General features: G+C 43.9%; 1 protein-coding gene across 1 annotated transcript in view; it reads left to right on the top strand.

Annotated features, from left to right (window-relative positions):
* Positions 1–15,438, top strand: part of LOC311004186 (SH3 domain-binding protein 4) — a gene marked incomplete at its 3' end in the record, with an annotated part of 52,721 nt that overhangs the window by 30,543 nt on the left and 6,740 nt on the right. Inside the window, exons 2-3 of the mRNA XM_083996132.1 lie at positions 3,663–3,885; positions 4,668–7,030. Of these exons, the coding sequence (XP_083852258.1) occupies positions 3,762–3,885; positions 4,668–7,030 (2,487 nt within the window). The 5' untranslated portion in view covers positions 3,663–3,761. The remainder of the gene's footprint in view (positions 1–3,662; positions 3,886–4,667; positions 7,031–15,438) is intronic.

Raw genomic sequence — 15,438 nt, 5'->3', positions numbered from 1 at the left:
TGACAGAACATAAATATCCACACTCGCAGCTCTTGCACAAAAGTGTTTTCAGCTGAATGCTAACAAGTTCACAATGCAGTTTGTGGGTATAGTGTTGTTCAAGCTAATCACCTTAGTTAAGCATTTTCAGCCTGATTATGTTTAATATTTAGCTCTGATAACAAAGATAGTTATTTTTTTCACCACTTTAGTTTATTCTGAGGATGATTCATCTTCAGTGGAACATGAACGCCTGTACAAACACATTTCTTTTCTTACACTATAGGAAATATACAATAACTCTGTGAGATAACAGCACATAAACCTGAACATAAGTACAACAGGTAAATATTCACATAATAGGAGAAAACAAGTGTTAAATACATGTAATTTTCAAAAAGCCTATTATTTATCTTCTTGTTGTTTAATGAACTGAGAGTTAGGGAATTAATTTGGCAAATTCCTGTTACATTTACAGTAATTAAGTGAAGCAAATATTCAAGATCATTTGGACTATTATGCAAACAAATAATATCTCTAAGGTTAAAGGAGTAGAGAGCGATAGCAGCCTGAGGAGAGTCAAGACTTTCGGGACCTTTCACACTCAGAAAGCAGGCGAGAAATTGCTTCCAAATGGTGTTTACAAAAGACACAAGAGGGAGAGCCTCGGTGTCTGGAAGAGACGTTTATTATGCAACATCAGCATCCCCAGAGAAACTCCATGACAACATCAGCAACATCAACATCAACACCACAGAGAAATACTTTCATAACAGAGAACACATAATAACATGATACAAATCACACGATCACAACACAAAAAGCCTCTTTTTCACCGAAGACCAAAGCGCAGGTGTAAATAATAAAAACCAGTGACGGCTGGATTTCCATTTCCATTTCGCTGCTCCAGTTTCAGGGTCCTGGCAGCGTGCACACGGCCGCACCGGGACGCTGGATTACAACGGAGCCATTGTGTGTCTGTTATCAGTGACACCTGCAAAAAGGTCTCTGCAGAGAGATAAAGGCCTCAGCGCAGCACTGTACAGTCGGACAAACTGGGAACTGAAGCTCTCTCTCCATCAGCATCAGTGTGTTGCGTTTTTATAGAATAAAATAAAGGTATAAATTGTTGTTAATTGAGTGGGAGCAGTTGTTAGGCCGGTGTTGGCAGGCGGTGCTGCTCGGATCAGATCAGCTCCAGCTGGACGTCTCCGGCTGTAGTAAACTATCAGCCTCTTCCCTTTCCCGAGCAGCGACTCGTCCCCGAGCTGACACCGCTATGAATTATGGATCCAACTAAAAAGCCTGGTGGTGTCTCTCCAACCAACGCGTGCTCCACTGACCCACATCTGCTGTTTGCTCCTCTTCATCACCCGTTTATTGTGTCTTCTTCTTTTGTCTTTGTCTTTATTCTTTTAATCGCCAGAGAACAGTCGAACACTGTTTGTTTGTACCATTGTCAGTGAAAACAGAATCAATCTATCTGTCTGTCTATCTATCTATCTATCTATCTATCTATCTATCTATCTATCTATCTATCTATCTATCTATCTATCTATCTATCTATCTATCTATCTATCTATTAGGGGTGTGCCAAAAAATCGATTCACATAAGAATCGCAATTCTCATTTAATACGATTCAGAATCGATATGAAATGTCCCAAAATTGATTTAAAAAAAATAAAACAATGAAACAAATTCTAAGGAAAATCCGTTTCCTTAGAATTTAAAAGGCAGCAGACTGCACTATTTTTTTTAAATAAAGAGGCACTTTTAATTTGTTACTTAAGCAATAGGCTATGTGATATTGCTTTTATGCAACAGTTTCAACAATTCCATCTAAGCATGGATAAATGTTTAAACTCAATAAATGTGAAAAAGACACTTTAGTCATTCTGTCTTGCAAAGCAGACTGGAGTAGATCATGAGGATCCTTTGCACACCGACAGACTGAAGCAGAAATCATTAGGAATCAAATCGTTTTGAATCGAAAATCCATGTTGAATCGAATCGTATCCCCAAAAATCAGAATCGAATCGAATCGTGAGATCTATCTATCTATCTATCTATCTATCTATCTATCTATCTATCTATCTATCTATCTATCTATCTATCTATCTATCTATCTATCTATCTATCTATCTATCTATCTATCTCGTTGCTGTCTTGTTGGTGCCTGCTTTGTTGTGACATCACAAAGTGACAGGAAGTCCTGACGGCTGGTTTTGCGGCTCAATTTCTGAATATAGGCTGTGTGCATTTCTCTGTGGACTTTGATACTTTCACAGCTTTGATACTTTCACAGCATTAATATAGAACCTATAGCTGCTTTATTATTATTATCCATTCATACCATACGGGACCTTTAAAGGTTAACGTCTTCTGCAGGGACCATTGAGCTTGGAGCCAAAGTCAGAAAGTACTGTTCTTTTCATTGACAGTAATTCACAGTTATATCCGAAGCCTTGTCGTTTTACAGGAAGACGTGCTGCTGATAATGAATTATGTTTTTGTTTTGCAGCTGTTTTAATCAGGAGGAAGTAGTTGAGGGTTGAGTGCAGCCTCTCTGTCCAAAGAGTTGGTCCAAAGTGAAGACAATGTGATGACGAATCACTCGATCAGAAGTGGCACTTTGAGTCAGTTCTATGTGAGGCTTTTAAAATGGTTGCACTTTTTGTAAATAATGGAACACGCTGCAGATCTATCTTTTAAATATTAATTTTCCACCCAGTTTATTAGTTTGTTAACGATCCCAGAAATCAGGTATCATGTAACGGATAAATTGACATGAATAAATAACGTGATATCCATTAATCAACAGTAATCAAACATCTGCAATTAGGGGCAAAGCAGCCGAAACTCTGCGTGAAATTATTTTGTTATTCTGTTTGCGCCGGTTCGCTCCTGTTGGTTTGTGCATGAAGAGCTAAAAACTCCTTAGAGGGGGCTGGAGGATCAAAGTTATTTTAGAAGGACTTTAATCACACACACATATTTATGCACATCCACTCCACACTGCAGTTTACTGCTTAGTTTATGTTGATTTGTAGCACATTAAAAGTCTATAAGCAACAAACTGAAAAACACTCTGGATTAAAAGTGGGTTGAAAATCACAGTTAAAGGACGATGAGCAACTGATGTTTCACATAAAAAGATGTACAGCTTAAATAATTAATATCGGAGGAAAGAAAGAAAGACAGAAAGAAAGAAAGAAAGAAAGAAAGAAAGAAAGAAAGAAAGAAAGAGTCCCAAAATAGCACAGCCTATTTTTGCTTTGGTTTTGTTTTATGATGCCAAAGGTGTTGTGTTTGCGGGTTTCCCAGCTGTTAGTCCTTCTCTTCTTTAGGAGGACCCTTGACAAATGCATTCATTTGGACTGAAGGGAAGATTGATTCGATTTTGCCAGTCAAAGGTCAAGGTCATAGTGACCTTATGAAACATATAGGCTTGACTTCTTGAATATGATGTCTTGAGACCACTTTGGGGGAATTTGTTTGGCAATATCATCGATTGACTGCTTTTGGCCATAACTCAATAATTCAAACACCAATGTGGCACAATTGAAATCAAATGTTTATGAAGGATAGAGACACTTTTGTCAGGAAGTTGTGACCATACTTCCAATAAAGGTGTACAGTTAATTCTGGTTGAATACAATTCTCTGTTTCTTGTGTCTTTCAGAGATCATGGGAGGCTGTTGACGTCCGACTTGGCCACTAGTTGGAACAAACCCATTAGAGTAGCCTGAACACACAGTGGTGCAGAGTGACGGGTCCGAACATGGCCGCCCATCGAATCAGAGCCACCACCAACAACAACGCTTCCCTCCCCCGCTGCAAGTCCGAGGGGACGCTCATCGATCTCAGCGAAGGAGTGTCAGAAGCCAGTCTCACAGATGTCAAAGGTCAGCTGCTAAAACCTGAGAGATTCATGTAACGGAAACAGAAAGTCACAGTCTGTTAAAGGGATAGTTCAACATTTTGGCAAATTGGCCCATTACCATAATTCCTATAGTCATAGCAGTAGGTTCGTTTCCTTTAATTGTCGGTGTAAGCTATTGTTAGAACGACAGAGCAGAGCGGTGAGCTGCTCAGAGCTACGCTACGGAGGCTCATGGGATTTCGTGGTTTCCCTCATCAAACTCATCAAACTCATCAAATACACAATCCAACAACTCCAAAACGCTCTGGTGGACAAGTGGACATTGGACAAATGGACCTGGACTTCACCACGCTATGAGATAATAACAGAACGTTACCAGACAGAGTTGTTTTAGAGGTAAATGCAGAGACTGCTTGATGAAAAACTGTCCCTGAAGGCAACGTGCATCAGCGGTTTTGCATGAATTTACCTCTAAAACAACTCTGTCTGGTAACGTTCTGTTATTATCTCATAGCGTGGTGAATGTGCAGGTCACAACTTGTCCACCAGAGCATTTTGGAGTTGTTGGATTGTGTATTTGATGAGTTTGATGAGGGAAACCAAGAAATCCTATTAGCCTCCGTAGCATAACTCTGAGCAGCTCACGGCTCTGCTCCACCGTTCTAAAAATAGCTTGCAACGACAAATAAAGGTAACGAACCTACTGCTATGACTGTAGCGATTATGGCAATGGGCCAATTTGCCAAAATGTTGAACTATCCCTTTAAATTCACCACCTCTGATATCATTCCTCTTGTTTCCCAGTGCCTTCTCCCAGTGCCTTACGCCTGGATGCAACCGCCTCCTTCGGCGCTGCCAGGGAAGTGGTTGCCATAAAGGACTACTGCCCCTCCAGCTTCACCACGCTGAAGTTCTCCAAAGGGGACCGCCTCTACGTCCTGGACTCGTCAGGAGCAGAGTGGTGGTACGCCCACAACAACACGGAGATGGGCTACATCCCCGCCGCTTATGTGGAGCCCATAAACTTCAGAGACTCGTCCTTCAGTGACAGCGGGATGATCGACACTGTGGGAGACGGTAACGAGGAGGCAGCCAAAGAAATGGACCTTTTAGGGGAGTGGGCGGGAGTGATTTTGAAACCAACCACCTTCCAGAATGGAAACCCTTTTGCAGCAACCCATACCTCTACAAACCCTTTCCTAAACGGGGGTCCTCAGAGCCCACTTGATCAGAACAGTAACGAGAAATCAGTTGACCTCCTTCTGTTTGACACGCTTGCTCCATCAGTGCCCAACTCCACCAGCAGCACTGTCGACATCAACGGTTTCGGCAGTGGCGTTTTTAACTTGAACCCTCTCAGTCCCACGGTAAGCACGGGACAAACGTTGCGCAGGGACAACCCGTTTTTTAGAAGCAAACGGTCCTACAGTCTGTCCGAGCTGTCCATCCTGCAGGCTCAGTCCGACGCCCCTCAGGCCTCCGGCGGTTTCTTCGGAGGCCTGAAAGCGCCGGCACCGGAGCAGTTCCAGAGCAGGGAGGACTTCCGGACGGCGTGGCTCAACCATCGCAAGCTGGCCCGGTCCTGCCACGACCTGGACTCGCTGGGTCAGAACCCGGGATGGGGTCAAACGCAACCGGTGGAAACCAACATCGTCTGTCGGCTGGACAGCTCGGGAGGCGCCGTCCAGCTCCCGGACACCAACATCAGCATCCACATACCCGAGGGTCACGTGGCCGCCGGGGACACCCAACAGATCTCCATCAAGGCTCTGCTCGACCCGCCGCTGGAGCTGAACAACGATCGCTGCACCACCGTCAGCCCCGTGGTGGAGATCAAACTCAGCAACATGGAGACCAAAACAACTGTTACCCTGGAGATGAAAGTCTCTGTCGTGGTGAAAATGGAGAGCAGGAAGACCACCGAGGTCCTGTGTGTCAGGAGCGACTGCAAAGAGGGACCTTACACGCCCATTCCTCAGGCCTACATGTACGGGGACACGGTGCAGGTGTGCCTGGATAACCTCGAACCGTGCATGTACGTGTGCGTCGTGGCTCAGTCGCAGTCCATAGCTCTAGACTCCACGGTCTGGGAGCATGTGGTCAAAAAGATCACCCTAGGAGTGTACGGTCCCAAACACATTCACCCGTCCTTCAAGACAGTCGTGGCGATGTTCGGCCACGATTGTGCGCCAAAGACACTTTTGGTGAGCGAGGTCGGGAAGCAGGCGCAGGCCGTACTGCCGGTGGCGCTGCAGCTCTGGGGCAAACACCAGTTTGTCCTGTCCAGACCGCAGGACCTCCGCGTTGGGGTTTACTCCAACATGGCCAACTACGAGGTAAAGTCCAGCGAGCAGGCCAGAGTGGTGCGGGGCTTCCAGGTTAAACTAGGCAAAGTCAGCAGACTCGTCTACATCATTGCCTCGCGCAATGCCGACGATGTTTCCGACTTCACCTTAAGAATCCAGGTCAAAGACGACCAAGATTGTATTCTGGCTCAGTTCTGTGTTCAGACGCCAACGCCTCCCCCTAAAGCAGGTCCAAAGACATCGGTGCAGCGGCGCTTCCTGAAGAAGAAGGAAGTCGGCAAGATTGTCTTGTCGCCTCTCGCCATCAGCACCAAGTACCCTGTTTTCCAGGACCGGAGGATTAACAACCTGAAGTTTGGAAAGTTAATCAAAACCGTCATCCGACAACATAAAAACCAGTACTTGCTCGAGTACAAAAAAGGAGACTTTGTGGCTCTGTTGAGCGAGGAGAAAATCAAGCTGAAGGGCCAATTGTGGACAAAGGAGTGGTACATTGGATACTACCAGGGGAGGATGGGACTCGTCCACGCCAAGAACGTTCTGGTGGTCGGAAAAGTGAAGCCCATTTACTTCAGCGGGCCCGACCTCACCACCTCACTGTTCCTGGAGCAGATACTGAAGCCCTGCAAGTTCCTCACGTACATCTACGCCTCCGTAAGAACTATACTGATGGAGAACATCGGCAACTGGCGGGCGTTCGCCGACGCCCTCGGATACGTCAACCTGCCCTTGACGCATTTCTGCCGCGCGGAGCTGGACAGCGAGCCCGAGAGGGTGGCGTCGGTGCTGGAGAAGCTGAAGGAGGACTGCAACAACACAGAGAGCAAAGAGAGGAAGTCCTTCCAGAAAGAGCTCCTGACGGTAAGTTACAGCTTTGGCATCATCCTCTGTCGCAGTGACTTAGCATTTTCTCCCAAGTCATTGATTTGAAAGAAATGCAAATTGCTTTTCCCCTCCAGTTTTGCATCTCCACTCTCGCCTGCTTGTGTTTTGTCCTTCATGTGTCCAATTAAATAGCCATGTGTTTGTGCCTGAATCCTCTTGGTGGGAGATTTCTCTGTCTCTTCTCTCTCTCTCTCTCTCTTTCTCTTGGAGCTCAATCCTTCCTTTCTCCTGCCTTCTGCCCACAGCTGCTTTAGGCTTTAGGCTTTTGGCTTTAGGCTGCGGTCCAGTCGGCTAATTCAGCGGGGAGTGCAGTCGATAACTGCTGCGTCGGCATCGAGGTCTAATCGGGACCTGAGGAGCCCAACACTTTGTCTGTTGTTTGAGTTGCAGGGTTAGTGTGCAGTTTGTATACACCCTGCTGGTCCTATAAATCCACTTGATTGCTCAGGCTGCTCTGATAATTTTCTGTCTTTATGTACATATGAATCAAAGCCCTTGCGGGAGGAGGGGGTGACGACTACGCAGGGAAGCAGCTTTAATGAAACACACTCCCAGTTTTGTATTCACAGCACAAAGTGGCTGTAGAAATGGGACCACGGGCACCATTGTTATTTACTGTTTATGACTCAAACATAGCCGCGGGGACTTGTCATGTATAGATCGACGGCATAAATCCCTCTGTTCCTACAGCAATGACAAGAGCTGTGTCTTTTCCACACAGCGTTTCATTTGGTCTATAATTAGAATATCAGATGGTTATTCCTCAGCCAAGTTTGACATGAGTCTGGATTTTACTCTCTCTCAAGTGAACAGATGTGTCTGCAGCGAGACGAAGAGGAAGCGTTCACGCCTTCTGCTTCTTTCTCTCTCTCCCTCTCTCTTTTCACTACATTCAGCTTTTCTTCGAAGTAGATGAAACGTGTTCACTGTAAATGTGCAAACACGACTCTCTCCTCACTCCGTTGTGTGTCTTCTTGTCATGGAAATGTGGATGCTCAGCATCACCTCAGGCGGTCTGGGTAGTGATTCTCAACTCAAAAGCGAAAGCAGCATCACACCCAGTCTGACTAACGCTCTGTAAAACTTTGCATTTCATGTATCTGTGTGTGTGTTCAGAGTGGAAGCTTCCCCCTCACTCTGTCTCTCTGTCAGTATAATGTGCTGCTGAGTACGTCTCCGTCAGAGGTCATGGACGCTACTACAGCTGAAGTAACACGCAGCCGAAACACTGTAATTTGCTCAATGTTGTAAACACTAGTTAGACCCATTTATAGACAGAGAAACTGCAGCATGGAAAAGAACATAATAAAAGGTGGTGAATGAAAATATGCCCTCACAATTCATCTCTGAGTCGAAGGTCTGTTCTTATGTTATTTCTGTCAGGATTACAGCGAAACTACTGGTTAGTGTGTTGTGGGACAATCAAAGCACGCAGCGATCCAGCAAACGTGAAATCACGGAGGCTTTTTTTTTGTTTTGTTTAACTGACACAAATATTCAGTTTGTGCCTTGCTCAAACATCTGATGTTTGTTCTCCGTCCTCGGAAAAAAGTGGATTTTGCCGCATGTGTGGGCCTCTCACAAAAGCAGAGCCGAGTCTAAAGACTGTCAGATGAAATCCTTATCTCCCTCTGCTCTGTCGCACAGCCACTGTTGTGTCTATGTGCACGGAGAGGACCGTCTCTTATACGGTTTGACGGTGTGTCGTTTGACATGGACGGAAGTCTATTTATAGAAGAAAGAGAAGCAAATCCAGAGCAGTGTGGTCGCTGCCTTTGTGCTCAAATATCTGAATCTGTTCTGGCCCGCTTTGATTGTTGGTGGAGGAAAGGGCCGCCAGCAGTGCATGTCCTTTCATGCTATATATTTCTGTAAGATACCAAACATCCCAGATATGTGTTTGTGTTGAAAACATGAAAGGCCTCATGTGATGTTATTTTAAAGTGTTGATCCATCAGAAGATCTAAAAACCATCTCAGTATAGTTTTCCATCTCCTCTCTCAGCTCCTTTCTGGAGCTCTAGTAACAACATGTCGTTGTCAGCCAATCAGAAGAGAGGAAGAGGCTCTCTTCTGATTGGCTGAATGTTTTCTGATTGATGCAATATAAAATAAAGCAAGTTTCAGAATAAAACACTCAGAGAAACCAAATCCTACAAAGTTGTTGGATGGTGGGTCCAGGTGGTGAGGGGGCGGGGCTTTGTTGTGACATCACAAAGTGACAGGAAGACCAGACGGCTGGTTTTAAGGCTCAGTTTCTGAATACAGGCTGTGTGCATTTCTCTGTGGACTGATGCTTTGATACTTTCACAGTATTAATATAGAACCTAGAGCTGCTTTATAATCACACTACACATGGACATCTACCTTTATACTGTATGGAGCTTTAACACAAACATCTACCTTTATACTGTATGGAGCTTGAATACAAACATCTACCTTTATACTGTATGGAGCTTTAACACAAACATCTACCTTTATACTGTATGGAGCTTTAACACAAACATCTACCTTTATACTGTATGGAGCTTTAACACAAACATCTACCTTTATACTGTATGGAGCTTTAACACAAACATCTACCTTTATACTGTATGGAGCTTTAACACAAACATCTACCTTTATACTGTATGGAGCTTTAACACAAACATCTACCTTTATACTGTATGGAGCTTTAACACAAACAAACTAGCTAATCATGGTCCTCAGAGGACAGATCCTGGTTCCCACCTGCTGTTATTCTACTACAACTCTCTCTCGTGTTTGATTTGAATTCTCAACGGAAACAGCAGAGGAATGATTTATAGATGACGATCACAGCTCTGATGGTTTGACCTTTGTGTTTGTTTTCACGCAGCAAGCAGCAACAAGTCTGAGCTCTCAGAGTGAATCTCATGAGAACAGGTCCAGATTCATCATCACACCTCATAGGTTGATGCCCCTCCCCTGTCATTACTTGAGATAAAGAAGGGGAAAAACAAAAAACAGTGCAGGATCTGAACTCATTGAACCTCCTGTTGTAGAAATAAAACCTTTATCATTTTTTTAATATAACTGTGACATTTTCAGTCTTTGACAACTTGAAGCAACGTCGTTGAGATTTTGAAAGATTGCACCGTTTCCTTGTGAGTGCTTGATATGTGAGGAGGATTAAACGGGCTGAAACGGACTCTAATGAATTGATTATAATTAGATTCAATAGTTTGATTCATTTATTCGCTCTCTCGGCTCTGTCGCTGTGGCCTGATGTTGTTTTGCGAGCAGCTCGTGTTGTTGTTGTTGTCGGCCGACGACGAGGGGAAGGATCCAGGTTTGTGTCTGTTGGATCTCGGGCCGACAGATGTTTCCTGCTTCATTGTTCAGAGTCGAAACAGAAGCTCCAGTTGTTGGACCTGCAGGCGCCTGCAGGCCCGTTCAACCCCGTATCCTTCCCATAATCCTCCTTGACCCAGACCTCCCCCGGTGCAGCACACAGTCTCCTCGCTGGTGCTTCATCTCTGACAGGTGGAATATACGTTACATAAGAGATAATGATTTCTGTTTAATGTCGGCGTTCGGCTGCAGCACCGTTGGACATGTTGCATCATAATAATTATGTTTGATTAAGGAGCAATTTAAGTGTTTGAACTCTGCATGGAAACGTCAGAGTTACATAAGAAAGAATGAATACATTTTATGGTTTCAGAGGTTTCAGGGTGAAATATTTCATGTGGTTGGATTAGAGATGATAGTTCAGATTTCAACTGGATATCAGATTTCTATTAAATTCTCACTGAGGCAGCACAGCATGGAAAAAAAGATCAGATTGTTTGTGTTTCATATTCATTGAGGATGTTTCCTTGGTCATAAACCAAACAAACGCATTTCATTAAAGGGATACGCCAACATTCTTTTTTTTCTTACGTGTCTTGCCTCACTCCCGAGTCCATGACCAGCAGATAGACACCATCCTTTCGACTGTGCGTGCAGTAACAAGGGAGATAGAGCCGTATCGCCCGTAATTAGCTTAGCTCAAACACTGGAAGTGTATGGGTAGTGTTAGCCTGCCTCCACCTAAAGTCATCAGAGAAACTCTTCTGCAACTCTAAACGGAAACCGGCGGGCTGATCTTCGTCTCAGAGCTGACAAAACTCTTGAGCGGTCAAATGCCGGTAACGGGACGAGATCGGTCAAAACGGAGGGTTCAAGCAAAGACGGTTTATTTTGGTTCAAGCTAGCTACATCGAGGGTAGATTAGCTTCTTATTTAAAAGTAAAAGCACTTCTGTATGTAAAGGGTAATGGGTGTTTTATTTTGTGAAAGTAACCGGAAGTGCGTTGGTCACAACGGCTAGCTTGAGTAGCGCAGAATTCGTCCGAACAAAATTGTAAACAGCTGGTATTTAGACAAATTAACGACACACTGCTGATCTAAACGGCTACTTTCTCACCTAAACATGTTTGAAATGTGGATAAAGTGATATATTTACAGAGTTTAGAGCCAAAATGAAATCAGCTTCTCTCTGTAGCAACACATCAGCTGGTGGAGACCAAACATGGAGGTAAAAGAGAGGAAACACTGGACTGAGATCAGTTTTTGTACATTTAAATAAAGATTGAGTTGTTCAACAACAGACTCTCCACCTCCTGCTGTTTGGGAAACAGCTGTTAAGTTTCACTTAGTGTCAGTGTAGAGAGTCTGTGTGGTGGAAAACAGACTTAGTCAGACTCTGAGAGGTTTTTCCAGTTCAGAGAGGAGATTTCTCATGATGCTCCTCGGTGTCTCCTGGTTTCATAATGTGGGGAAAATTATGCAACTTCAACAAAGGCGCTGGGCTGAGTTTTGTAATTGTGAGCAGGTCTGTACAACAGACTCTCTCCTCCGTCTCCCTTTGGGAATTCAGACTGAAATTAAATATGCAAAGTGTAGAGAAAAGAGTGTTGTTGAGACAATTAATTAACTCTGAAACATCAACTTCACGGTGACGCCAGAGGAGACGACAGGTCGTCGAGCGATGAATGAGGAGACTTTTAACGAGAGGAAAGGAAACAGAAACTATCACCTGCTGCTAGAGGAGACAGTTAAATGGATTCGTCCTCTGGAGACTGAACAACAACATATCAGCGTAATCAGTCAGGTAATGACAGGTTAAGTGCTTTACATCTTTCTCTTTATAAATATGAATAGAAAGAGAGCAAATTATTTTGGAATTTACTTTGTAAGATGATTTGTGGTGAGAATGAAACACTCAGAGAAACCAAATCCTGCAAGTTGTTGGTTGGTGGGTCCAGGTGGTGAGGGGGCGGGACTTTGTTGTGACATCACAAAGTGACAGGAAGTCCTGACGGCTGGTTTTAAGGCTCAGATCCTGAATACAGGCTGTGTGCATTTCTCTGTGGACTGAGGCTTTGATACTTTCACAGTATTATAATCACACTACACATGGACATCTACCTTTATACTGTATGGAGCTTTAACACAAACATCTACCTTTATACTGTATGGAGCTTTAACACAAACATCTACCTTTATACTGTATGGAGCTTTAACACAAACATCTACCTTTATACTGTATGGAGCTTTAACACAAACATCTACCTTTATACTGTATGGAGCTTTAACACAAACATCTACCTTTATACTGTTAATGACGTTTGGAGCCACATGATGTCATTGAGACCAGAGCTGCAGATTGATTGATAATTTTTCATAACTGATTCATTGTTTTCTCGTTCTTTAAAAAAAGAACCATGCAGGACTTTTACCTTAAAGGGACAACGAGGAGTTTTGGAAAAGCGAGGTGTTTTCACACTACATTTATGAGCCTCCGCGCACCATGAAGTTCTTTGACCGGCGCAAGACGGAGTCATGTTTTCACTCATCAAGAATTAAAGTCAGAGGTTTGAAGACGATCACATACTGTCGTAGTTCTGACCATAAACGGCGATTCGGCGACGTTATTCTCATGACTCACCACGAAACCGAGAGTAAAGAAACGCTGGTCGGCTCGACCAGCATTTCCACCACCACTAATAATAACAAAATAACAATAGAGACAAAATATTTATCCAAAATGGGCCCATTAACAAATGTGGGTAGCGTAGATTCATCCACATTAATATGAGACTTTTTTATTGTCGCGGAATTTTTTGTTCTGCCGATGGAGAAACTCCTCGTTGTCCCTTTAATGAAGCAGCTCCAGAGTCCTAGTTCTGGTTAAATCAATGACTAGTAACTAGTTCCAGGGAGAATGGAGCGTCTCTTGGCTGAAAACCAACCTTGTAAGATCAGAGCCTCTCACCCGGTGTCCCAGCTCTCGTCTCCATGGTTACACCGCCACACAAACGTAACACGCTAACCCGTAACCCTTAACCTCTTGTTGATGACAGATAAGACTACACAGATATACACATGGTAACATGGTAGATGATAAATAACCTTATCCACCGCTCCATGGATTCATTTCTCACCGGCTTCGTTGTTGGAAACAAATGCACATGGAGGAGAGGAGGGTTAGAGATGCAGAGAATTCAAGGAGTTCAAAAGGAATTCAAACTTTTCCACAACTTCCTTTGCAGTTCATTAACAAAAAGATAAACAGATGGGAAGTAACTCACACCATTTATGAACACAACTCTGTAGGTTTAATCTGATTTCCTGTGTTCAAAGGAAGAGGAGCACCAAGGAAAACCCTCCTCCTCCTCCTCCTCCTCCTCCTCTGCTGCAGATTCCAGGAGGTCTTGAGGCGTGAGACCGTAGAGGTGAAACCTTTGTTGTCTTTGGTGCTAAAAAAGGGGGGATTTTCATTTCAAAGCTCTCACTCCGCTCTGCCTCTGCGGCCCGAGCGTCTGACCCGCAGCTGAATTATTTGCAGTGAGATCAGTGTGGCAGATTGAGCCTGGGAATAATAACAACATCCTATTTCTGGAAAAGGACTCTCTGCCGCCCCGGACCATTATGTGCGATTAGCTCTCTGTGTGCTTTGCCATTTTTGTACACAAATGAACATTTTTTTCCCTCTCCACAATCCCCCCGGCCACCTTCCCCTTCACTTCCTCCTCCTCCTCCTCCTCCTCCTCCTCCTTCTCTTCCTTCGGTGGCTGGGTGTGGCAAAACTGCTGCTTTTGGAATAATTGACTGAACAACAGATCAGTCGCCCTCTGGAGAGTTGGCCTTGTTTGGGAATGTGCGGTTTATGAAGCAAGGAGTAGAAGAATAAGAAGAGGGAAGAGTTCACATGTGAGGGTTAGACAGTCGAACCCAGCAGCAGACAGACAGACAGACACACACAGCCTCAGGATTCAGAGCGAGTTTGAGTTTGACGTTTGTTCATGAAAAGGTGACGAGATGAGAGAGAGACTCTGAGCTGCTGCAGGAGGAGGAAAATGAAAAGGCTAAAAAACCACAGAGATGGAGAGTGGAAGCCGCTAGATTGGGAAAGGTGGAGGAAGTCAGATGGAAAATGAAGATGGGATAGAAAATAATAAAGAGGAGATTGAAGTGGAGAGATTGAGTGTCAGTTTGTGGCTGAGAGGAAAAACAGAAACCGGACGACGGAGGAAACAAGTCAATTTATCAGAAAACTCGCTGTCGCTCAGTGGCCTCGGTTTACTTCTCCCAAAGTGTGTGTGTTTATGTGTGTGTGTATGTGTGTGTGTGTGTGTGTAACGACAGACATGATTGAACTGTCTGCTTCGTTCCCACATCAACGTTATCTCTGAAAATATGTCTGCAGGAATTTTCTTCTGGTTTTGACAAGCAGATGATTTATGCAGCGGGGGGAGCTGCAGGGCCGCAGAGCGCTGATTGCTGAGCTGGTGAAACAAACTCTGTGGCATTTAACTAAAGCACACACACACACACACACACACACACGCTCAGAGGGAGAGAGAGAGAGTGTCCCATAACCCGTCCACATAGACCAGCTGACATTTTGGAAAAACACAGCACAGGGTTTAATTCCTCCTCGGTGCACCGACGCTGTTTAACTCTTAATGATGATTCGGGTTGCAAAGGGGTGGAAAATTTCAAGTAAATTTCCCGAAAAATTTCCAGAAACCTTTCATCAATTTTATTCCAAATTGGAAACTTTCCATGGGAATTTATGGGAATTATAGAAATGTATGGGAATTATTGGGAATTTATGGGAATTAACTGGAAATTGGGGGTAATTTAAACAAACTGTATATCCAAACATAAATGTAAATATTTTGCTTTGTCATAAGAAGACATCCATGCAAAATAATACAATTAAAAAACATGACATCATTTCAACATATTTATTTGTGAGTAGAACTTTAATTCTTGTATGAACAATCAATTATTTTACTGAACCACAAAATCATGAATGTTGAGTAAAATATTACTCACCCTCACCAATCAGTTTTGTAAATTTCGGATTTATAC

Source organism: Trachurus trachurus (genome assembly GCF_905171665.1).
Source record: "Trachurus trachurus genome assembly, chromosome: 21".
NCBI classification, from domain to species: Eukaryota; Metazoa; Chordata; class Actinopteri; order Carangiformes; family Carangidae; genus Trachurus; species Trachurus trachurus.
Note: the sequence above shows the minus strand (reverse complement) of the source record. Positions and strands in the feature narration are given on the sequence as shown.